The sequence below is a fragment of the Sinohyriopsis cumingii genome, chromosome 18 (assembly GCF_028554795.1).
Source record: "Sinohyriopsis cumingii isolate HCF-2022 chromosome 18, ASM2855479v2, whole genome shotgun sequence".
Taxonomy (NCBI): Eukaryota; Metazoa; Mollusca; class Bivalvia; order Unionida; family Unionidae; genus Sinohyriopsis; species Sinohyriopsis cumingii.
In genome coordinates, this window is record NC_142978.1 from 28,027,142 (window position 1) to 28,052,608 (window position 25,467).

The window sequence follows — 25,467 nt, forward strand, 5'->3', positions numbered from 1 at the left end:
CAGAGTTGATTAGTTTATTATTATTACAATATATTAAGTGGAGGAAGAATCCTGAAAGGCCACCAACCCAAATTGGTTGATCTATGACAAAAACTCGCTGTGAAATGTGAAGGTGATGTGAAAGCAAGCACTTTAGTACACTTTGGCATATGGAGCCTCTGTTGATTTGATGTTTATCTCCAACAGTCAAAGTAATTAGGACACGAGATCTCAGGTTTTGGTAGATCATTATGGCCTTTACACCATTTTCAGATTAAGAGAATCTATATATGGCAGCCAGTTTTAATGTTGAAGAAAATCCAAGTGCTTCTGAGACACCAAATACCACATCCTTTACCTCAAACAATAAATATCATTAACACCAACATTAAATTCACACAGTCAGTACGAAACCTAGGTGTCACTCTGGACAGTACTCTCACGTTGCACCAACATGTCATGAACATATGCAAGGCTGCATATCTTGAGCTGAGACACATCAGCTCCATTCACAAATATCTTTCAGGTGATGCCACTGAAACACTTATATGTTCATTAGTACTTTCAAGACTGGACTATTGTAACTCAGTTCTGTCTGGTTGATCTCAACATCTACTTCAGAAACCTCAAAACACAGCTGCTCGGATCATACTTAGAGTACGACAATCAGAGCACACCTCCCTGCTGCTCTGTACCCTACACTGGCTATCCATTCCAGAATCAAACACAAACTTTGATCTCTGTGCTACGCTTCACTGACAGACTCCAGTCCAACGTACCTATTCAACCTCACCCATGTGTACACACCAGCAAGATATGTACGCTCCTCTTCTGACAATCGTATACTCATTATTCCCACTAAGATAACAAAGTCATATGGACAACGTTCTTTTGCATACCTGGACCCAGCAACGTGGAATGAACTGCCAACTAAACACAGAGACACAGTAATCCTATTCAAGAATGCTCTTAAAACTCACTTATTTCGACTGCAAGAACAAACTTAAAGACCTAATAATGTTCCCTACCTTAAATATTTTCAGCATGTGTTTTATGTTTTCTAATTTCATGGTAATTTTTTGTTTGTAATAGTATCATTATATGGCTTTTTTATGTTATAGGTGTTGTCTAATGTTGTAAAGCGCTTAGAGCTTCTAAAGATTAGGTGCTATAGAAAGTCCTCATTATTATTATTATTATTATGTAGAACCACTGACCTTCCACAAGTAACTGACAACATTCTCATTTACACACTGGAGACAAGTAATCACATGACAAGCATTTTGTACCACTCAGCCATGGAACCCACATCAGATCTGTATCACATACTGGCATCTCATACCACAGGTATAAGTCTCATATTAAAGACTAGAAGTGGGAGAGAGAACCTGTGACAACTGGGTTGAAAGTGTAGAATGTTACTGCTAGGCCATCAGTGATGATGATGCTGTTGACAATACAGTTAACTGCAATGACATTGATTTTACGAGTACTCTGGCAAAAATGATTCCTTGACTTTCATCCATTAAAAAAAATCTAATTAATGATATAAAAATGTTTGACTTGCTACATTTCTTTTATTTTTTTAAAACTTTATATTAGTTTTGCAAGAAGCATCAAAGTAAGACATCGGTAACTGAAATATATGTTCTTACAAGAAATGATATAGTGTAAAAGTGGGCAGAAATAATGTAACATCACTTCCACAGGCATTAATGTTTTTTTTAATTACAAATCATGTATTATGAGTTTACCAAAACACTTATTGAAAAAAAATAATAAGGGATTGTAGCATCTGACCACACATTTAAAGCAATACAAGATTTAACTATTATTCTAATCAAAAGCTGCAGCCCAAAGAACAAACAAAAATAGCAAAACATAGTGATCACTTTAGTAAACACAGTTTAGTAAGGATACAAATTCATGATGTCTGTATTAGAATTCAGTAGATTACCTCCAGCCAGCTGTCATTTAAATTGCTTCTGTCCCCAACCCAATATTGAAATCACTTCTACTGCCCACTAACCCATAGCCGGAAATTATGTTTAAAAATATGCTTCTGTAGGGGGCAGTGTTTTTCAATTAAAACATATGTGACATAATTTTCTTAAATTGCTTTTGTTATGGGTTGGTTGAATTTGAAGGTGTGTTCCCCCCGAGGGTATATGTTTTACTGGAACAGCCCTAAAGCAAGAAGACTTTGTTGCAACTTAAAGCAAGAACATGAAAAGTCCATGATCAAAGCATTGCTGTAAAGTGCATGACAATAACGCCAGTCAAATGGTTGACAGCATGGAATAGAATGAATTGCTTTTGCTTTGTAATGATTCTTATATAGTATGAAGAATATCCATTAAGGGGTTTAGAAAATATAAGTGAATGAATAAATTTCAACCAAATCCTTAGCGCACATTTTCTGTGACTGAACTTGGCCCCAAGGTCAAAGAGGCAAGCAAGTGCTAAATTAACAGATTTATCTTCATAATGAGCCATCCTATACATTGCTCCCATATCATATTACACATGTGTAACTCATGAATCTGCTTATAACACAGGCAGGTGTGGATCCCAATTATTTTTATTACTAAAACTGGCAAAATATCTTGCCAAACATTAAAACATTGCTCAATACATCACAAACTTTGTCATCAAAACTGCAAGCCAGCACACGGAATTTTGAATTGTCCTTATGAAAATGTGCAAACTTTAATATGAAATCATATTTTGTCCTGATTTTCTTTATAGCAAAATATTTTCTCAATGAATAACACATGTGATAAAAAATACTGATGAACAAAAATGTTGGTAAATGCTTATCTGGCAACAATATGAATGAAATAAATACCAATTCATGAAATCTTGTCAGGAGAAATTCTTGTTTTAATTTTATCCTTTCATTGGGTTTCGATGTAATCATCACATGTCATAATCCCAAATCTATTCAAATGTGCAAAGCATAAACTATCATTGATGCTCTTTTTGAAATGCCAACTCCATGGCTAAGCTGGCTTTATTTTGAACTGTTCTGAATTTAATGACCTTTGACATGAGGACAAAAGCTAATTAACAGATTAGTTGTCTCCAGATGATTCTAGTACAAGAGAATTGCAACATCACATTAACAGTATGGTTTACATCCGCCATATTTCCTACAGACAAATCCTTTTGCTTATTTCTGCATGGTTGTTCTTTAAACTCTATAGATACATTTGAAAATTCATTATAAGTTCTAATAAAATATTTCATTTTCTTTTTCTTTTTGCTCTGAATTTTTTCTTTATTGATCCATAATTAGTATCTAGGACAATGCAACTGTCATATGTTTGTTTATTAGTATCAAAAATATAGATTGTACTAGGTCATCATTACCAGGTACTATCAATGGATAAATGGTGGCACTGAAGTAAAACCTGTCTTGAGGAATTAATTAATGTAACCATATTGATGTCTTTGACTTGGAACATTTATGGCTGTAATTCTAGCTTTGACACTTTAGTTTATTCATCTTTATTTATAATGAGTACATGTGGTTTGATGCTGAGAGGGAATGAAAATCCAATTTTACTTAATTTGTGAGTACTGCAAGTCAACTTGATTTATATTAAAACTCTGCCATCAATTTATTAACTTTATCTTACTTCCTAAACTATAACGTAAATACTATTAAAATCCATTGCAAAATATCTGTGAAGGACCAAAGAGATTTTAATTTTCATGTACAAATGAAAGTTGCAAACCCAGAAACCCCCATCAAAATTAACCAAAATGTGTTTCCCTCACTATCTCACACTCCTGTTTATACTACAGTGAATGTTTATGTACTCCACTGCTCATTAATTATTGAGAAAGTGATGTATGAAGAAAATCCAATGGTTTAGGACATATAAGTGAATGAAAAACTTTAGCTAAAACTTAATTAAAATTTTCTCTGACTGACCGTAATTGTAAAGTAAAAGGGGCAAACAAGCAAGTGCTGAATGAATTTTCTTAGCTTCATGATTCATGTCAAGCACAGTGAGAATCTAACAAGAATTTTAGGAAATGTATGCAAATAATATAAAAAACTTCATCCTAAACCTTAATGGTTTACACCAAAACCAGTGGAAAAGTGAAAGCTCTGTCTTGCCACCCTTAAAGTAGGCCAACAAAACTCAATTGTATATTTTATTTTTTAGTTCAAGGATTAAACGAGAAAGAATAATTTCACATCTTGCCCCTAATTATCATGATTTTTTAATTAAGGAAATTATGCCCTTCATAAATCACAGTAAGTTTTACCAGTAAATACTCCAAATCTGGTCCACATTTTTTAAATCTCTTTTAATGACTGGATTACATTTGATATACTGTATTTCTATTCTGGCTGATGATTCTACATGATGGATACCAAATCTGTGATCTCTCTCTATTTGTCTGCTCTCTCTCTCTCCAAACAACATAACCAACAATATACACACTCTACATACTCAGATTCCTGGTTTATGACCTCTCAACTGTTTGCTCTTCAACTCTTAAATAGAAAGAATCATGCGAAAAATATACTCTCCACATAAAAAACTGTCATGATAACAGAAGAAAAACAAAGGTTCTTGGTATCTTTTTGACTTGCCTGTGAACAAAACTGTGATATACTTGACTCTCAAAGGCTTTGGAACAAACTCTTACAACAAAATTCTGAAATTCTTTCCTACTATTGATGAAGTGGTCTCCAATCTTTGATGAAATTCTCTCCTGTTCTTGATAGTACAGAAGCATCCAGAAAGTAAAAGGTCTGTCTCTTGGTAGAGCTAACATACTAAATTTGCATTTAGACAATCTCAGGATCTAAAATATGCAAGATGATATGGTCACCATATGAAGTGATTTCTTAAACGTCCTCAAGTTTCCTATACTTAAACTGCACCAGCATCTGAGGTAATGACAGCAGCTGATAAAATTTATGAAAACCTTTTGAAAAAGGCACAAAAAATTAACTAAATCTGAAAATTTTGTTTTATGCTTTTGTAATCAGCTGAATGTTAAACTTACTAAGTCCTGACACATCCTTGTCATTGTCCCACACATTGTTCACAGCTTTGCCAGTGATCATCAAGTTAATGAGGCTCTGGCTGAAAAAAATCACAAAATACTGTCAATGATATTTTAACATAACTAAGTCATTTTACTGTTACAATTTCACATTTCCATAATCCCCAACTGGTGTTAAAGTTCAAAGTTCAATATGAATTTAAAAAACTGTTTCTGCAATAATGAAACAGCTCTATCCACCTAACTAAATCTATAACTGAATTGCTTTATACTGCTACACTGCATGAATTTAAGACATAAAAGATGAGCAAAAGATATTTGTTTTAAGCTAAGCCATGAATAACTGGATTTTCCAAGAGAATTTTGAAAATTCGGTGTAGTGGAATACCAGAAATAATTTTTCACTGCCCTGTTAAAAGACTGATAACATTATGACCAAAAGATATGGGCTAAGTTTAGATGCTTGTTTGGCCTAGTGGTAACTATGGCCACCTTGCATTCAGACAAACAAAGTTCAAAACCCACAATGTTCATAGACCTTTTTTTTCTCTTCAATTTTGGGGATTCATTTATTTTCATGTGCTGATTTACCTTGAACTGGGAAGAAGGGTAATAATAATATTGATAGTTTGTGTGTGAATATGCCCAAAACACAGATGAACATAAATGGTCAACCACTGACATTATCCTGTGGGAGACTGTCTGAAATTTATTATACTTCAATCTGCTATAAATAATGCTCGCCAATACATTTGAGCATAAAATATAAATGTTTGCTTGCTCCAAGTGGATAATGGATATATTTCATTTGTTTCTGAAAAACTCAAGTATTTACAATCGAGGCTTTGCTACTTGTTTGTCACCAAGTCAATGAAATATGTCCATTATTCACTCAAAGCAAACCAATATTTTTCCTTTATTTCAAAACTTGTCCCAAGCAGCCACCTCAGGGAAAACAAAAAAAATTGGGATCATAGGATGCCGTTTGCCTAAAAAAGATTAATTGCGATAATAATTTAGTTTACATGAATTTAAAACACCAGCTAAATTCATTTAAAGACATTTTTGGATTGTATTGTTGTGATTCTTCAATACTATAGGTACATTAGTATATTGGTAAACATCATTCTGAATACCATTGGAACTTGTTTCAATTACTCAATACTTTTTAACTTGATGGCACATTTAGGACTATTTAGGATTTAATTCACCTTACTGTAAGTTATTTTTGATTCTTCACTTTTTATTTTAGGGAAATAAAATTATATTTTAATTTTACAAAACCTTTTGGTTTTTCTTTAACTCTTTTTTGTTACTTACTTTAATATCAGTCATAACATGAATAAATATTGGGTGGGGGGGGGGGGGCGCTAGGATTTTATTTTGTACCAGGATATGTTTTTTAACCTGAAGATAATGCATTTTTTTCAACTAAATTAAATGTAATGGATTATTCTTTTTTCTACTAGCCACAGCTAGCTAGTTTAATTGGGACCAAAAGAAATTTTTTTAAAAAAATCCCATGCCCTGCCCCCAAATTGAATGCCTCTTGGTCAGTCCCTTAGTTTTCAAAATAAATTAGCTACATTTATTTTTGTCATCTCTTCTGCCACTTGTCCCCTAATTACAGTATAAATTATAAGTTACTTATAATCTACAATACATCATTTACACTGAGAAAAAACTGTATACATCAGTCTATAATAATAGTGCTGAGGTACTTTTCTCCCTACCTATATCCATTTTATCAATGAAAATTTTGATTGTCTAGAATTGTGTAAATATAATTCAAAATTCAGAATTATCATTAAAATCAGAACAATTCTGCAAGATCCAGGATAGTTGGCATCTAACAATGGGGCATTTATGAACAGCATGGTGGAGATGGAGCAAAGGTCCCGGAGGATAAGATTTATCTTTGCTACCCCCGTATACTGTAACAAAACTACAATAAATACTTGAGCTGTTTTGCCTAAATAGCTCTTAATCTGGTTTCAGATGAGTAATTCTACCTTCCATGTCCATGAATTCCATCTATAAGAGGCTGCCCTGGGTCTTCAACTTCATTTTTTATCTGTTCTAGTCCCTGAAAGAAAAGGAAATACTACATCAACAACAAAAGGTCCAATTTTGCCTCATGCACCTAAATGGCTAAAACTGGACTAAATATGAATGCAGGACTGAAATTGGAAGAAATGTTGTATCTTTAGAAGTTAACAGAATATATGATCATAAAATCTTTTTTTAAGTAAAATCATCTATATTAGAAGATTTATCAGTATCAGCTACATGAAACTGAAAGGCTTTGATGCACACAGCTGGCAAAATTGACAAGATGCTTGATAATGTCCAAGCAGTTGAAGTATTCTGATTGATGACACACAATAATAAAATGGAAATAGTAATATCCTAAGATGATTTGGCTTTCCAGTTTTCTGAGCTAAAATCAAATAAAAGTTGAAGACGAAAGATATCAAACATTTCTTACTACTCACAATTCTTTCCAGGATAAAGGATGGACTTGCAACAGCTAAATAGTGTGAGAGTGACAAAAACTATTCAACCAGATTGCTATGATGTAATTACAATTTTTAGTGACATAAATTTTCTCTTACTGCGTCTCGATAGGCCAATTTTTAATTACTTTTAAAAGAAATACCATTTAATGTAATACAAAACAATGAATTCTTTAACATAAGTAATAGGTAATAGATGGTAAACAATTTGGTTATGTTTCTTTTTTATTCAGGAATATTTATCCATTGTTAGAGCAAGCCTAACAACATGCAAGAATTTGCCATGCCCTCTCTCCCAAAACTCAGCAGCATGGATATACTCATGGATTAGTGAGTGCATGGTTTTTTCTTGTGTAAGTGTTAATGGGGCCTGGGCTAATGAATTAGACTAATTGGAAAGAAAATGTTCAAGAGTACAACTGCTAATATGGAGAATTCTGCATGATTATGAAATATTTCTAATTGGGAGTACAGCTCTGGTGGTGTAGTGGTAAGAGCGTCTGCCTCGGATGCAAGTCGGGGGTTCGATCCCTGACCGAGTCATACCAAAGACTTACAAAAATGGTACTAACTGCTGCCTCGCTTGGCATTTAGCATTAAAAGGTTAGTGTTAGGACTGGTCAGCCTGGTGTCAGGAAAATGTGACTAGGTGGGACATCATGCTACATGTCTGCGGCACGATGCCCCAGTGCTAGACATCACTATAAACTGTCACACTGCAGACATCATAGTGATATGACTGAAAAATTGTTAAAGCTGTGTTAAAAATCCAAATCACACACACACTCTAACTGGGACAGTGGAACATTCATGGCCTCTGATAACCCCTAAAAACTTCCTGGTATAAAGCAATTCTCCACCTTCAAATGCAGAAAATTTGCAGTGGCAAAAATAGGAGTTCTTCCTTAATCCTCTCCATGCTCTACATTATCAAAGTAATGCATGAAGAAATAAACTGTTACATGAGCACACAGAACCATATCCTATATCCTCTATATTATGAAATGCTATTGTATACATATTACTGTTGTTGCAAAAATACAAATATTTAACATATTAAATACCAAACGCATCTTATGTGAGTGTCCTCAATTTTATGTTTCAACTTTACAAATACCTTTGTCATTACTAGAGAGTACAGGTAGAGAAGAACTCCATTGTTGTTCTGAAAGTCATCCATCTTGGATTTTAGATTGGTCCTCATACTTTCTTCATCTTCACACTTTGTACATCTGAAAAAAGGCCATCTTGACTTTTAATACTGCCATGCTGTAGATTTGGCTAGAAGTAGTTTTTCCTGGAAGAGATGACTTCCCTAGCTAAAGGGTACATTAAAGCTTTTGCTTTAAAAAAAATCTTTAAGAATGAATACTGTGCAATATCTGAATAATATGTTCAAAGACTTAAAACATACTAATGTAATTATTGAAGATTATAGGGATTATTTTTTATGTTTGTCAACTACCTGTACAGTGAGTTATGTTTTAGATCATTCATGTCTAAAACCTTGAAATGAAGTCTTGATAGTAAATGCAAAAGCTACTGTTTTTAAGCCTGGATCAAAAAGATGTAACTATATTTTATGTAATACTGATGTCAAAGTTGAGCAACACATGACCATCCGCTATAATCATTTAATATTGTTTTATTTTTCTAGTGTAAAAAGTGACATGTCAGTGATATTAGCAGGACCCAATGATATGGATGAAATTAGAAATATGCCATTTTGCTTTAAACAAAGTGTTTCCTTACTTGTATGTAATTTCTACCTATACATTTACGCATGTGTCCATTTTCCATATACACTTACTTGTATCACAATGCAATTATTGAAGTGTGCCCCAAATTTTCCATCTATACTTATTTGTACCATGGTCCATTTACTAAAGTGTTCCTCCATTTTCCATATACACTTACCAGTATCAAGATACAGTTACAGAAGTGTGTGCCCATTTTCCATATACACTTACTTGTTTCTAAACACCATTATACTGAAGTGTGTGCCCATTTTCAGTATACACTAACTCATTTTTAAATACCATTATACTGAAGTGTGTACCCATTTTCAATATACACTTACTCGTTTCTAAATACCATTATACTGAAGTGTGTACCCATTTTCAATATACACTTACTCGTTTCTAAATACCATTATACTGAAGTGTGTACCCATTTTCAATATACATTTACTCGTTTCTAAATACCATTACACTTAAGTGTGTACCCATTTTCAATATACACTTACTTGTTTCTAAATACCATTACTGAAGTGTGTACCCATTTTCAATATACACTTGTTTCTAAATACCATTACTGAAGTGTGTACCCATATTCAATATACACTTACTTATTTCAAGATACAATTACTATAGTGTGCCCCTATTTTCCATACACACTTCCTTGTACCACAATACAATGACTGACACTTGTCTTGGAATGATTTTACAGGATATCAGTGACTAGTATGGATAAATAAAGATACAAAGAAAGAAAAAAAAAAAATGGGCTGGTATGCTTACTGGACATCAGGCAAAAAACGGTCAAAATAAGACAAGTGATTTAAATGATAAATACCTGATTTAAAACAAATAAACATTATTTTTTAATAAATCAGATTTTATTGGATTTAACACGGAGAAACCACAGCCAATTAGACACAATTTCCTACAAAGTCCTTTGTAAATTGACATCAGACAAGCTGTAAACTTGGCCAGGTGGAATTGAAGCATTGTTTCTACTGCTGACCGTTCTTGTGCCTTGTTGTGGAATATTCCTGCCCCAATATTCAGTCACTGAAAGCCAGGTTGGTTCCCTACATAAGTGACACTATTCAGGGCTTGAATGTAACTTTTTTCAGTACCAGCAGCATTTTGAAGCTTGTAATATTTCCAACTTGCAAAATTTTGGCTATTTGTAATGTCCACATTGCATATTTCATATTTTGAAATAAAATTTACAAAATATCAAAAGCAAGAAATTTCAAATTCATTTAATTTTCAGCTGGCAATTTCAGACTTGTAACTAGCAAAATGCTAGCTTGCCAGCATCAATTTTGAGTTCTGCACCTATTGTCTATATATGTGGATTTAACACTGAAGTTTGACTGCATTTCAATACATTCACAAAGTAACCTGCACCACAATTGACCTTACTCCAGAAGGTAGATCGCTCCGCCTACCGAACACGTGACTTGACGTCTTAACCTCCGACAAACATTCTGTGAAAATGGCAGGCGTGATAACATTAAAAGATATACCAGACGATATTGGTGAGCAATATTTGCCATATGAAACATCTTTGAGACAGAGACAGAGCATTTATCCATCGCTTGCACTTCTCTAAGTTACGTCGGTATGCGGAGAAGTCGCCCCCATGTATCTGGAGAAGTCGCCCCAATTGGTTGGAGAAGTCATCCCAAAACTTGTCACCCAAATAACCTTTTAATAACAGAATTAAGTCATCTTTTATGTGATTCATATATATATATATATATATATATATATATATATATATATATATATATATATATATATATATATGCAATCACAAAAGAGATATTAACTAAATTAAAGCAATATCATAGTAATATTTTTAAGGACGAAATTAAGTCTGTATATAATCTAATGAATGACGACAGTATGGTGATTAAAAAGGATGAGAAGTCAAACACTATTATTATTGTGAATCAAGATGATTATGTTGAAGAAGTTGAACGTCAATTAGAAATTAAATTAAAGATTTCAACATGCATTAATGATATCACTAAAAATAATAATTCCGTATGTGAGGAATTTGATACTTTCCCTCTTAACATATGTACACCTCAAAAATAATAATTCCGTATATGAGGAATTTGATACCTTCCCTCTTAACATATGTACACCTCAATTCTACATATTACCCAAAACTCATACAAATCCTGACCATAATTTACCTTTAAATTTTCCAGGATGACCCATTATATCAGGTTGTAGTTCATATACTGAAAACCTACCCAAATTTATTGACAGTGTTTTATAACCTTTAATGAAGTCACTTCCTTCAAACATTAAAGACATAACTACTTTCATTAAAAAGTCGAAGTCTATTCCACATATATCTGATAATTTCAATCCTCGTATCATTAGATATAACATCACTATATACCAACATTCCGCATGCAGATGGTATTAAAGCGTGCAAATATTTTCTTGATAACAATCCTAAAAATAGCACACTATCTAGCGAAGATATTTGCAAAATAATAAAAACTTATCTTGGAAAATAATTATTTTAATTTAATAATATGAATTACATACAGATAATGGGTATTAATATGGCTCCTATATACTCTTCCCTTTCATGGGTGAATTAGAAAAGGATTTTATTCAAAACTAAAAGTTTAATCCATCTCTTTGGTTCAGAGTTTTAGATGACATATTTATGATCTGGAAGCATTCAAATGAAGAACAGAAAAAAATTATTGATTGCCTAAATCATTTTCACCCGACGATTAAATTTACTTATACTGCATCTAGCACATGTTTCATTTTTAGATGTAAATGTAATAAAAAATATTGATAACACTATCTCTACAAATATTATTAAAATGCATCTAATGATTTGAAAAGCAGCGCAAAAGGGACAGATACCACTTATTTTTCGTTAAGTACAGAAGCACAGTTGATCTAATGGAAAAGTTGAAAAATTGCAAATTTTATAAATTTAATAAGTTATGAAGTTGAAGAAAAACAACAATAAATAAAGCCTTAACCATGTGACTATATCTCAGAATTACTATATATGATCCTTGGGCCAACTTCTCCAGGTGAAGTGGGGCGACTTCTCCGAACGGTTGCGAAATGTGAAAATATACACAATAGCCGATATCAACAGAAGCAGCTTGTCAGAGGAAAATGGCAGACGTAAACAGTGCCTGGAGGTGTGTATAATAGCGCTCGCTGATTGGTCAATCGAGCAGAATGATTGACAACTGGCGATAGATCAATTTTTCTCACGGTACACTGTACCACACAATTTCTCTGCATGAAATTCAAAATTTGTACAAAGCACAAAACTGTAGTGACTTTAGTTTGGAAACCATATTCATCAAAACTAATATAATAATGTATTAACATCATTTACTCACTGTAATTTCATGTTGCTACCAATAAAACTTAACTATATCTATGACAACTTGTAACACTGACATTTAATGGTTTACAGTATCTAGTATCCCTGGTTACTGAGAATAGAGCAGATAGACAGAAGAGAAGACAAACACCTTATCTGAGAATGGAAAGATTCTTGGTCAAGCCTCTGTCTCTTGCAAGAGCTTTCACCAGTATCAGTTTTTTTTGCAGCATTCTCTTCCTCTGGCCCCTGCTCCTCATCTGCTGCCCCTTGGGTCTGGGACTCAGGTTGGTCAAGGCTCAGGATGCAGAAGGAACCAGATGACACTTGTACCAATATGTCACCCAATGCTTGGACTAGGTACTCCCGTGCTTCTTCTCCTTATAATATAAAGCATGGTATAAAATTTAGAAACAGGTCTCTATGAAAGGAATTGATGTTTTACTAGTCTAAAATAATTTCCAAAAATCCAAAATAAGATAGTTCTTCATTGTTTCTAATGAGTGCTGAAACCACCTCTAACATTCTTAAAAAAATAAGTTTTTAAATTGTCTGCTATGACGTATGTGTTTTAGTGACCATTTTCATTTAAAATCAACCAGAAATCACAACAAGTCTTTTGATGAAAACCCCATGTCAATATGACCATCCATTTCAGGAGGAGTACCAATAACACATTTTTCAGATGCCAGTTGTGGAAACCATACTGAGTCTAGGGTTGGCACTATTTTCATATAGGGTAAACTCAATGTCATGTGAACTTTACTGAAGAAAACCCAATATCGACATGGCTGTCCATTCAGGAGGAGTAGCATAACAAGATTTTCAAGATGGCAGTGATGTTAGCTTCATTGGGTATTAGATCTGTTTAAATTTTTTATGAATTATATATCATAAGAAGTCTTCTGGTGAAAACCCAACACTGACACGACTTTCCATTTGGAAGGAACAATAATATCAATAATTTCAACATGGCTGCCAATCATGTCAGACTGGCACCATCTTCATTTAGGAATAACTAGACATCATAAGAAGTCTTCTGGTGAAAACCTCATGTAGATATGACTATGCATCTTTAAGAAGTAATAGTAAGAAGACTTTTATGATGGCTGCCATGGTGGTCACATTTGGGGTCATTATACATGTAGTAGCACTTAAGGGCACGTTTAGATGGCTCCATCTAAAAGTAAAGTTCAAAACACAAAAATGAAGAATTGTACAAAGCTTTGGAACATAAACTCTTCCAAATAAATGTAAATATGAAGTACAGGAAGATAAATATAATGTTAAGATGTAAAAATTATGTTAAATTTATATAAGATAAAAGATAATGGCAACACATAAAATCCTTACATGTCAATTAACCACTCTAACATAAAAGTCCAATATTTTCTCACATGGTACAGATTCATCAAAATATTACTAACTAATATACTGGAAATTTGACTCACTCAAAGCTGGAGTGGTATGCACTCTTGTCAAAGTCGTGTGTTGAAAACTCCATGATGATATCACTATGTCCAGAAGGAGTAGTGATAATAAGACTAATGCTATGATAACCAAATTTAATGCCAAACTGGTATCATTTTCATTAAATGTCTTTTTGTGAAAACTCCATATTTATATGACCATCCATACAGGAGGAGTAATGATAAAATTTTCAAGATGACCACACTTGTGGTCATATTTGCAGTCGGATAGTCATCATTTTAATTTATGATGAACTAGATATCTAGGAACTCTTCATGAAAACCCCATGTTGATAAGACCATCCATTCAGGACTAGCAAATATAACTTTCAAGATGGCAGACATATGGAGTCTTTTGGTGAATACCGGACAAGACTTTCTGTTAAGGGGTAGTAGTAATGACAAAACATTCAAGATGGTTACCATAATGGCCATATTGGAGGTCAGATCAGCAACAGTTTCATTTTGGACTAATTACCCATCATATCATTTTAGGAGGAGAGGTAACAAGATTTTGAAGATGGATGCCATGTTTACCATAATTAATGCCAGAATCATCATCATTTTAATTTAGGACACTTCTCATATTCAAAACCAAAAAGATTTTTATAAATGAAACATTAAAATGTTCATATACCATAGGAATGAATAAAAAGTTTTGTCCAGAATAAACAAAAGACAGTCAAACCCCTTCTGAATAACTCTATATCCAACATCTAATACTTTTAATTTGTTTATTTTCATTAGAATCAATTTTTCTAGTTTTAGAAATAACTGTTACTGGTAGATGTATTTCCATATATCCACAGAAAGAATGGATTGCAGAAGCTGTACTACTGTTACAATCACAAAATTCAAGTAAAACGGTAACACATCAAAAATAGTGACTGGACATCATTCTTTTTATATAATGGACAAGATGTGGTATCAGTTAACAAGAGAATTGCAAAATGTTGTTTGCAGAATCAACTCAGCCCAGGACTCAGAGACAGCCATCAAAGTTGAGTGAACTTCTCTTCCTATTAATCTCCTTCAGAAACTGACCATTTCATACTATAAAGGATAAGTTATATTTTAATGGCAAAGAGACACAAACAAATATTAAGGTATGAGCAACATTATTTGATTACAAATTTACTCCAACAAATGCAAGGTTTTTCTTTTCTTCATCTGGTGTGACATTGTTTCCTTCACGTTTGACTCTAAGCAATATTTTGCAATTACAAAACTTGACCAGTAGCTCAGTGATTCTCTATCCTTCATTTGAACAAGAGAATCAAGCCACAAATTTGGAATTTAACATGCTCCCAACTACTGGATATAAAGTGTTTGAAAATATATTCTGTAAAATATCCACTGGTTGATCACATTGCATGCAATAAACCATATAATTGCCATGACACCTGAGATATTTCTTTAGCTTCCACACACTCTATCAGGGTCTTGCTTAATAGTTCAGCTGACCAAGAACAGAGCGAGTTAATCTTTTACTAAATATATTTAGTGAACAATTAGCTCTGAATATGCAGATAACTATTCAATTATATTTTCCTCTGTTATGCTTATAATCAGTGCGAAACAAAAGGTCCTGAAACTACATTAAAAAATCCATATGATAAGTGGAAGTTCATAACAAAAAATACATTTGATAAGTAGAAGTGAAAGAGCATAAAAAAACTGGATCATCATTCAAGATAAATTACCAGATACTGTAGAGAGGTCCTCTCTGGCATTTTCACTGAATAGAGCATTACACAGCAAGAATCCCTGCACAGGCGCTATAACAGAACATGGTCCCCCATTATGCTGAACAAGAGCTGTTGGCTCATGCTCGCTGAATACAAATCCTGCAATGAAGAAATAGATACAGAAGTTGGCATAATTGTTAGGTTTAATGGTTGCTGTTAAATGTAAGCTAGTCAAGGGTCATGCTACTGGGCTAAGTGGGTGACCAAGTCACCTAAGTATGTAAACTTCGCCTTCTGTTAGGAAAGCGATAATGATGTTTTTTGAGGAACACTGAATGGCCGTCCTTTTGAGATGCTCCAGGTTAGTTCCAGTGTTATAGCTCAAAGCAAAACGTAGGCTTCAAGCCATCAAATAGTTGGTGTTGATATCAACTGCACAGACAAACTCTTGCACATTCACAGGCATGTGTTTTGATAGCTGAGTGACCAATAACCCCTTCCTGAGTAAGTTAACTATTACTGCCCGATTTCTGCACATTATCCTTTGATGATAAAACATACAAACTTGTGTTTCAAAACATAAACTTATCTAAATAGCAATTAGTGTTTTAAAAATAGAATCAATAAAACATGAATATTTTCACTGCCACATGTACATTATTTTCTTCATAAAAATCAGTTTGGAACCATAAGTGAACTGTCATGGGGAAATAATGATGGACATCACTCTGTCTAGGAAGTACCACTTTATTAGACTGTCTCTTTTCATAAACCATTTGGTAAAGATATTCTGGAAAATATACAATTCTTACATTATTGAAAATTTAGCTTTAAATAGAATTTTCCCAGGTTCTTATTCCACCATTAATACTGGTCGCCATGTATAGCCTATCGTGTGCTGAAAAATGGCATTAAACCCTACAACAACAACAACATTTCTCATTTCTGCCTTCAGAGGTGGTTGATTGTAGCTAGTCAGCTGAATGGCAATTTTTTTTATATTACAGCATACAGTACCAAGGCCAGACATCAGCATGAGTGGATTATAATATAATAATGCACTATTAGGGTGGTTCTTCAATATGAAACAAGGATTTATTTATGTAACAATAGATTCCAGTGCATATTCTTGCCATGAGACATCTAGAGACTACCTATTTGCTAGGTAGTTATAAAATCATTGAACTGCACACTAATGGAAGCCTGTACAACTCTGCTTCAAGAATACAGAGATGTATTTCCAGACTTTGCAGTCCTGGCTGCAATTATGTCTGTGTCACCAGTGACATCGACGGTGCAGACAAAATCAAAACAACGGGAAGGTCCAGAATAAAACGAGACCTTAACACAACTTATGTGAGTCAAAGAAGAGGGACCTAGTGTGAAGGAATACAATCCAAAGCCCAGCATCAGACAATTTTGTGAAATGCGACATATACAAAAGTGAACTATATTGTAGTTAAATAATATGATATTTGTACATATCAGTTTTAATACATAATTTTGTTTAAAGAATAATAAATAATTACAAATAAATAAAACTGACAAAGTTTTGTGTCTGTTTATTCCTGGGATTTTAATGGACAGTTAACCACTGCAACATGCTTCTTGGAGGGGACTGCAACTTTTGCTGGCGGGACTTCTATTTTTACCAAATTTGGAGTCCTAGACTCCAAGTTTAAAATCCTAGTGAGACCTCTTGGAGTTAAAGCTCTAGTATTTGTCATGAAGTTAAAGTTCTAGTACTTGTTATGAGTTACAGCTACTGTACTTGTTATGGAGTTAAACCAAGTTGACAAATACACAAAATTATTCTATAAACAAATAAAATGTAAGCAGTGCTTAATTCTGAAAAGAATCCTTTATATGTCAATCTAGAAAAATTATTGGTATGTATTAGAGACAAACATCAACATTCCTGGTTTGTGCTTTCAGGTCTTATGCACTGTGGTCCTAATTCATTATATTGCAAAGACCTGCTGGAGAAATCAAGAATGTTTTTAATCTCCTATTTCCAGGCAGGTGTGCACATGATGTGGACCAAGTACAACGTATCTGGTAAAAATGATGATACTATATCAACTGACTTGACCATACTTCAAATCCATTCTTGTCTGCAGAAGTAGTTGCATTATAAAACAAAAGTGCTATCTAATTTGCTTGAAAGAAATGTAGACCCAACAGATGACATGCTGTATTTTTATTTAAGTTCTTTAAAGACTAGTAAATATAATTACTCATCTCCCTGTTGGCCCCTATTTATAAAGCTCCGAATTACAAAGTAACTATGTGTGCACAAAGTGGAGCATATGACCTGCGAGTGTCGAAGAGTGCTATTTTTGTTTCCATATTTCATTTGTAAATATAATTAGCATTCACAGGCTGAATAATAAAAAGCTGTTCCCTGATCATGCTAACTTAATTAAATACATCTAGAAGTGTCTATGTGATTGTTTGACGGTTAAGCTCAACAAGGGGATTAGAGATTTACAAAAGCCACCAACACCTAAAGGAAAAATTAATAGGACAAAAATAGTCTTGTCATGCAAGTGGATTTTGAGTAAGAGCAGGTGTTACAGCATTGTGCCAAAAAAAAACAAAAAGGAAAGTAGCTAATAAATGGTCTGTAAATTACTTAAATTGAAAAACATGGGGGGGGGGGTACAAAGTGGGTGAACATACCGATGGTACAAGAAATTAGCATGCAATTGGCAAGGCAAATTTTGAACTGTATGCATTGGTCACCAAGTTCATTAATTCGGTAAAAAGGAAGTGGGTATTGTCAGTAGAGTCTGTCTATTTCATACCACTTTATCAATTTACTCCAACTAACTGTGTTCATTACTGGTCTAATTTGATTTGAAAAATATTGGGCCTTGAATCCATTCTCAACATTACAATTACAGAGTCGGTGATCAAATTCTTAAAACATGATTTCTAAGTTACACAAGCAAACAATGCCTCAATGTTACAGTACATCATTGTACTGAATTAGTTACGATGTCACAGCCTCATCAAGTCCACGAATGAAGTAGGAGTTATAATATTAGCACTATGTACTGAGCTTTTATAAATATTCAGTAGCCTGGAATGCTGTATTATCATGGTACTTAATGTTCTTATTGGGTTTACTAAAGTTTCAATGACTTTTCCTCTTTCCATTCCTGTAAAATATCTTTGTCAATCAAAGTGCGTAAATGTAAATAAAACAGCAGATGGTGGATGACCCAGATTAATGTACCATGAGGGAACTACTCTGTATTGTTGCAGTATTTGCCTAACTCAGGTATGGTAGCACAAACATATTAGAATTAAATGTAAATTGCAAATTACCTATGAGAAGAAATGTCCATGCTTGTTCTGGCAGAATAGTTTCACAATAATCAAAAGGATCAATGAATACACAAATGTAATTAAAGTGGAAATCCATGAATAACAATATTACAAATTAAAAATAATTATTATTTAACTTTATATGAATTTTAAATGCAACCTGGGCAAAGAATATATATATATATATATATATATATATATATATATATATATATATATATATATATATGTATTATCATTATTATTGACATATTACTGATTTTAAGAAAGTTTAACAATTTAAGTCCATATCGGCTATCATGAATGATATTGCAATCCTAACCTTGTAAGGACATGTATGTCACATTGGTATATGATCTATCATAAAACATCAGACAATCCAGGGATCGTCCTGGGCTTCGCCAATGTCGCAAATTGCGATTTTTTTTCCTTACTGGCGACAAAAATATCCCATCTGGCGATTTTTTTGGCGACAGACTTTTTGGTTATTTAATTTGTACATATAATCATAGATTTGGACTGGATAAATTAAAAGGGAGAACAAAAGGAAGCCACAAACTTGACTAAGCAATGCATTGGAATCAATCTGTTACACAAACAATCCTTTGTTCGTATTGACAACCCCATCTTTACAGTGCATTGTTACATCATAATCTGCTTATGCTGACATCTGGGCTGAGTATTGTATGCTGCGATACAGTCAATCATGCTACCGCACTATACCTACAACTGACCAACTTCTGAAGACGTGAATAGAACAGATACAATTAATTGAATGGCTAAATCTTCTGTTGTTTTTTTTTTTTTTTACATATACCAGTACAATAGTTTTGCTGAACCTTCATAGAAAACCGATAACCTTTGAAGTACCGACTACTGTGTATAAATACAAAGCAAATGGAAAAATCTCAATCACAATTATGTCTGTCGCCAGTGCAGCATTTTACTCATTGATCTTTTCCTTTTGCCATCAATCCGTGTTACGGCTGCTGAGACTTAAACTCCGAAACAAGAAATGGCACAAAAAAAAACAACAACCAGTTTTGCATAATTAATAATAATTATTTATTTCTCAAAATACAAGAGTGAAAGAATCTCTAAATTGGGTGTGAATTTATGCTTATATATACGGTCCAATTACTGCCAGGTGTTGACTCGTGTAAGTTTCATTCGTGGGAATGGAGATCATATTTTGTTTGTCGAGAAAATTTATACAGCATTCAGTGATCATTCTTGGGATTTAGGAAGCAATTCACTACAAGCTTTGTGAAGCTAGCCATGGTTGGGGGGGGGCTGCTGCTGATAGACTACTGGTGTCACCTGTCAGTGCTGTGGACTGTGAATGTGGATTCAGTAAGATGAACCTCATAAAAACTGACATCAGAAATAAATTCTGCATCTCGTCTCTCGAGAATTTCATGAGAATCAGCACGTACAGATGTGAAAAATTAGACTTTGAAACTGCATTCAACAAGTGGGCAGCCCTAAAATTGCGACGGATCTTCATGTAACACTTTGTAACATTTTGTTAATGCTTGTTGTAATTAAAGAATTAACTAACCCATCTTTTGTAATTTTCATTGCCTGTTACATTAATAGACTAAATTAACACTTGGAAAAATGTACACTACTTGTTCTGGCGACACTTTTGAAAATTGGCGACAAAATATTGAGGTTGGCGATTTTTTTGGCGACAGCTTTTTAAAAGCCAGGACCATCCCTGGACAATCCACTGAATATATTTCATAATCAAAGCTAATGCAGGTATAGCAAGTTAGACTGGGGTTTTGTTTATGATGATCAAAGAAATTGCATGCACTTTACCAAAAAGTGATGTTCATTCTTTTTCAATGTAAACTTATAAATAATTGTTAACATATTAGGGTAAATTGTGCTATAAGATGTTTGCATCCATACTGGCTACAGCTTTACTTCTGTAAACAACCACTAGTCATTACGTGTCCAAAATTAATCATAAAATCCCGTCTGCCATGGTAATACAGCACTGGAGTATACTTATAATAGTGTACCTAGTCCTACAATGTAAGACAGCACATGTTGTTTTTGTTTTAGTGCTATATCTTACTATTCAAATAACGGCATTGTATAGCATGTTCCAATGCATTTCTATTTATTATGGTATTCATAAACTCACTTGTTCTTGTGATTATTTATCAAGAAATTATACTGTAGCAGACTTGAACTTCTTGATCGTAAATTTGTTTTCAAAACAGTTCAGACTTCTTGCCTGCTGGTTGATCTTGGTGACTAAACTTGCTGACAACTTTTCTGCACCAAAGGAAGCCTTAAAGTCTGTCTTAGTTTTCCTGACTAGAGAAAATACTCTTTCACTGTCTCTGTTGCTGTGACGTATGCACATGAGCTGCAGCAGTTTTGGTTCTTCCACAGGAAAGTTTGGAAGCGATCTTAGAGTCCGGGAGCATTGTTGAAACAAATGTTTAGCATGGTCTCTAGCTGATAAAGGTAGATTGTGTTCAACAAGAAAACTCACAAATAACGCTTCAGCATTGGTAGCTTACAGGTCTTCTATCGATGGCTTAAAATATTCCAGAGCTGATATCTGTGAATTCTTAATTTTCCCAACTTCTATGTGTTTTTTGCAACCGATGTGCTTCCTCACATCGTCTCTGCCATCATGCCCAATACTAAAATTTGTGGCACACTGTGTGCAAAAAGCATGATGTATATCAATGTTTAATGGCAGAATGTATGGCCAATTTTTGGTATATTCCAAATTAAACTTCCCTTTTTCAGCAATACATTTCTTTTTCCTTGGTGGTGAAGACATTTTCAAAATCTTACATGCGATGCCAAACTGTAATTCAAATCAGTGCTGGTGACACAGGCGCAGAGCAAAATTCCAGTTAGGCCCCAGTTTCTCTCAAAACAATTTACAAAACTACTCTTGTATATATAGATTAAAAGAGGCTAAAATGCTTGCTACTGGGCCAACTGTACCAATCGGCTGTAGTTCTACTAATATCATGACAAGCAGTACTGGATCATTTCGGCAACTGACAATATCATGACTAGTGCTTAACAGGAAATCAGTTATTTTATCAAAGATTTAAAATAATAGAAAATTCGTGAATTTTTTGCATGCGGCAAGAATCCGTGAATCGCTGAAAAAGTCATGAAATTCACGCCAAAATCATGAGGGTTGGCAGCTCTGGGCAGCCTATATTGACACTCTTCCACTAATTTATGTGCAATTAAAATACTTATTGTTCTGTCTTTATCCTGGCAGAATGAAAATATAATATAACATAGCCAATGGATGCATTTTCATGTTCCATTGACATACATTTGAATTTGTTGCAATGCAATGGTAGTCGAGGTATGCTGAAGTATGTTTAAGTAGTTCCATTTGGGGGATATGTTTCTTGAACAAAACAAAACGTTGCTTTATAGGTCCAATAGGCATCATATATTTTTTATTCGTTTTGTTAAATAATATTTCAACTTAACCCGATTTTGGCATTCCCGGCTTTCTTCACTTTCCAGTCAAATGAAATGTGGGCCAATAAAACTTGAAAACAGTCCATTTCTTTTGTGAGAATTTGAATTTATTAGAGAAAAGTCATCAGAGTAAGTAAAGTCTGACTAAAACATTATGACTTTACTTTGTAGAAAAGCGCAGTTATTTTAGTTGCCAGTTGTGTGAGATATTCCTGAAAATTTGACTTTCGTTACGAAGTTCGTCGACATACAAACACACTACACAGCGCTGTTAGTTAGGCGGTAAGATCTTGACGCCCACAACATAAATAACAGCGTCAGGTCTTACATGTAGACTACGACAGGGTCTTACATGAAACACTATAGTTATAGGATACCTTGAGTCCATCGATTAAAAACTTCGTCTTTCAAAGATGATTCCCAAATCAGGTGTTTGATTTCAGCAATTACACTATCATCAAGTTTAGTGGTTTCGGAAGACATTGTCTCTCAAAATACATAGAATTATAAATTAAATCAACGTGTTTCCTTTATATATTCATCCACTAGCGCGCCATGTTGTTTATAATGACTCGTTCTAGTATTCGGGTTCCAGGCTATTTCTTGATTCGGGTAAGAAAACCGACTTCACCTCAGACTGTAAAAACACGGTTCGGATAACTAAATTGACTTCACCTCAAGCTGGATCTAAAGTCGATCAAAGAGAGGTCGTTCGTAAACATAATAACGTTTAAGTTTTGTACAAATGAAACTTTTGTTTTAAAGCAATTACAATCGTCAACGAATTGTTTGCATTTTCTGTTCAACCTTAAGCGGGTAACAGTAACGTACATAAAAAGTCTATGCCCATATGGTCATGTAGACACATTACTTAAATTAAACGAATTATTAATTGTTGTTATAATATTCAATATCAAAATAGTTTAATTAAAACCTACTCAGTCCTGATTGTTGAATACTCTGCAGCTTAAATATCATTACAAAATAAACTTTCAGACGAAAATTATCAATCGCTATGGACTTAATACAGTAATGGCCAGGTAATAATCTGTGTCAAGAAAAGAAGACGCTAGGTCTATCATAGAAAAACAGGGTAGTACTAATTTATTTTCAGCACACGCTGCTTTCACTGTGGCATCACAACGTGCGTCATTTAAACAGATTTTGTACTGGAGCACACTCTAGGTTGTCCTCGTCCAAAATGTCCACTTAATTTATCATTGATTATGCCCTGTGTATTTCTCGGGGGAATATTGAAGTATGAGGATCCAAATAAAGCGAATACTTGCCATTTTAATGTATGTATAATCACGTTCTAAAAAAGTTACACCCATTACTGAAATGGTCGGTTCTGAACGACTACATGACCTGTATGGCTTGTACCATATAGTACTGACTTACCCTTGCGCTTGTTTATACTCCTGGAAGCCTCCCCCCACCCAAAAAAAAAAAAAAAAAAAAAAAAAAAAACAAAAAAACCCCACATCATATTTGATAAACGAAAATCATTAAGAAAATGAAAAGGTACAAAATTTAGTCATTTCACTCATCAATTTATGATTTATAATCTGGTTCTCACCATGTGATCCATAACATTGTTCTCTTTTGCGCTTCTCAAATCAAACGGGAGTTTGTTTTCTTTACTAACGTGGCACCATACTTGTGTGGGCCACTCGACATTTTTTTCAGACAACATATGTAATGTTGTTCACTATCTTCGATAAGCTCTGAATAATTCCGAAAATTTCCACAACTTAGGGAGTTCCACTTGTTAAAACACATGTATGTAAGAGTTACACTTATTCCTTATATTGAGGCTTTTTAGAAATGTTTAAATTAGACATTGCACATATTGGATACATAAGACAGTTTTTCCTGAAACTGGGAAAAATAGTGAGTAGACTGTCTGACTGCTTGCAACGATAGTGTCCGTATTGTTTGAGACGCAAACAAGATGTCAGTGTTAAGGGACAGTATACAAATAGGTGGCGCCCAACAGTTTCGTATTGGCAAGTTTTCCTCACTGGTAATCTTTGCAATTAAAAAATATCTTGTATATATTATTTATTGTTAAAAGAACTTTTAATTCACTTTATTTTGGTGTTTGTTTGATTTGTGTTTTTTGGGTTTTACAGAATACACCTTGGCCTTACTTTATATGTGCAAACTTTAAAAAAAGAAACGGTCCCCCCCCCCCAAAAAAAAAAAACAAAAAACAAACAAAACAAGCCGATAACTTTTTATTACTTTTTATTGACTTTAATTTATTAGTGGAACTTTCAGAATCTGTATTGTCTGATCCAGTATAATCCACTTTCCCTATTTTGATAACTTATAAATATAGTGTACATTCGACTAATTCAGGCTGAGGTTTGGAGCACATTCACTCCGTTGTGCATGTAGCAAATTATCTGCAGCGCGCTCTTTTAGATGTACAGACTTTGTTTTACCTGCATGAGCATCCGCGTCACGCAATGCACCTTATACTGTTCTTTAGTCTTCTCCGTATACAGAAATCTCGTTTCATTAGCATTGAAGAAACATCTATACTGATGCACACTCACACGCTTTAAGTAAACTTTTGGCAGATTTATCTGCCCTATATTTACCCATAAAGCCAGTTTGATTAGGCAGTTAACAGTACTTAAAACCATATCCACAATGTACAAGCAAATCATATTTCAGTAAGATTTTGGATATCAACAGGTTGTCAAATTATACGTTTGGTAATGTTTTAGTTGTGAATAAGAATATTAAATTTATTTTTGACATATTTCGAAGTAATTCAAAGATTTAAGAACGACTGTAATTTCTGCATTAATAATGAAGCTATGCATATATGTAGTCCGTTTAATGGCA

The 25,467-nt window shown here is 33.8% G+C and overlaps 1 protein-coding gene across 1 annotated transcript in view; it reads right to left on the bottom strand.

Annotated features, from left to right (window-relative positions):
* LOC149776284 (ubiquitin carboxyl-terminal hydrolase MINDY-3-like) overlaps nucleotides 1-23,182 on the bottom strand; it is a 43,511-nt gene extending 20,329 nt beyond the window's left edge. The window contains exons 1-6 of the mRNA XM_089942731.1: nucleotides 22,986-23,182; nucleotides 15,811-15,954; nucleotides 12,790-13,018; nucleotides 8,644-8,758; nucleotides 7,023-7,096; nucleotides 5,011-5,090 (exon numbers count right to left, since the gene is read on the bottom strand). Coding sequence (XP_089798857.1) covers nucleotides 5,011-5,090; nucleotides 7,023-7,096; nucleotides 8,644-8,758; nucleotides 12,790-13,018; nucleotides 15,811-15,954; nucleotides 22,986-23,091 — 748 coding nt within the window. The 5' untranslated portion in view covers nucleotides 23,092-23,182. The remainder of the gene's footprint in view (nucleotides 1-5,010; nucleotides 5,091-7,022; nucleotides 7,097-8,643; nucleotides 8,759-12,789; nucleotides 13,019-15,810; nucleotides 15,955-22,985) is intronic.
* Between the last annotated feature and the right edge of the window lie 2,285 nt (nucleotides 23,183-25,467).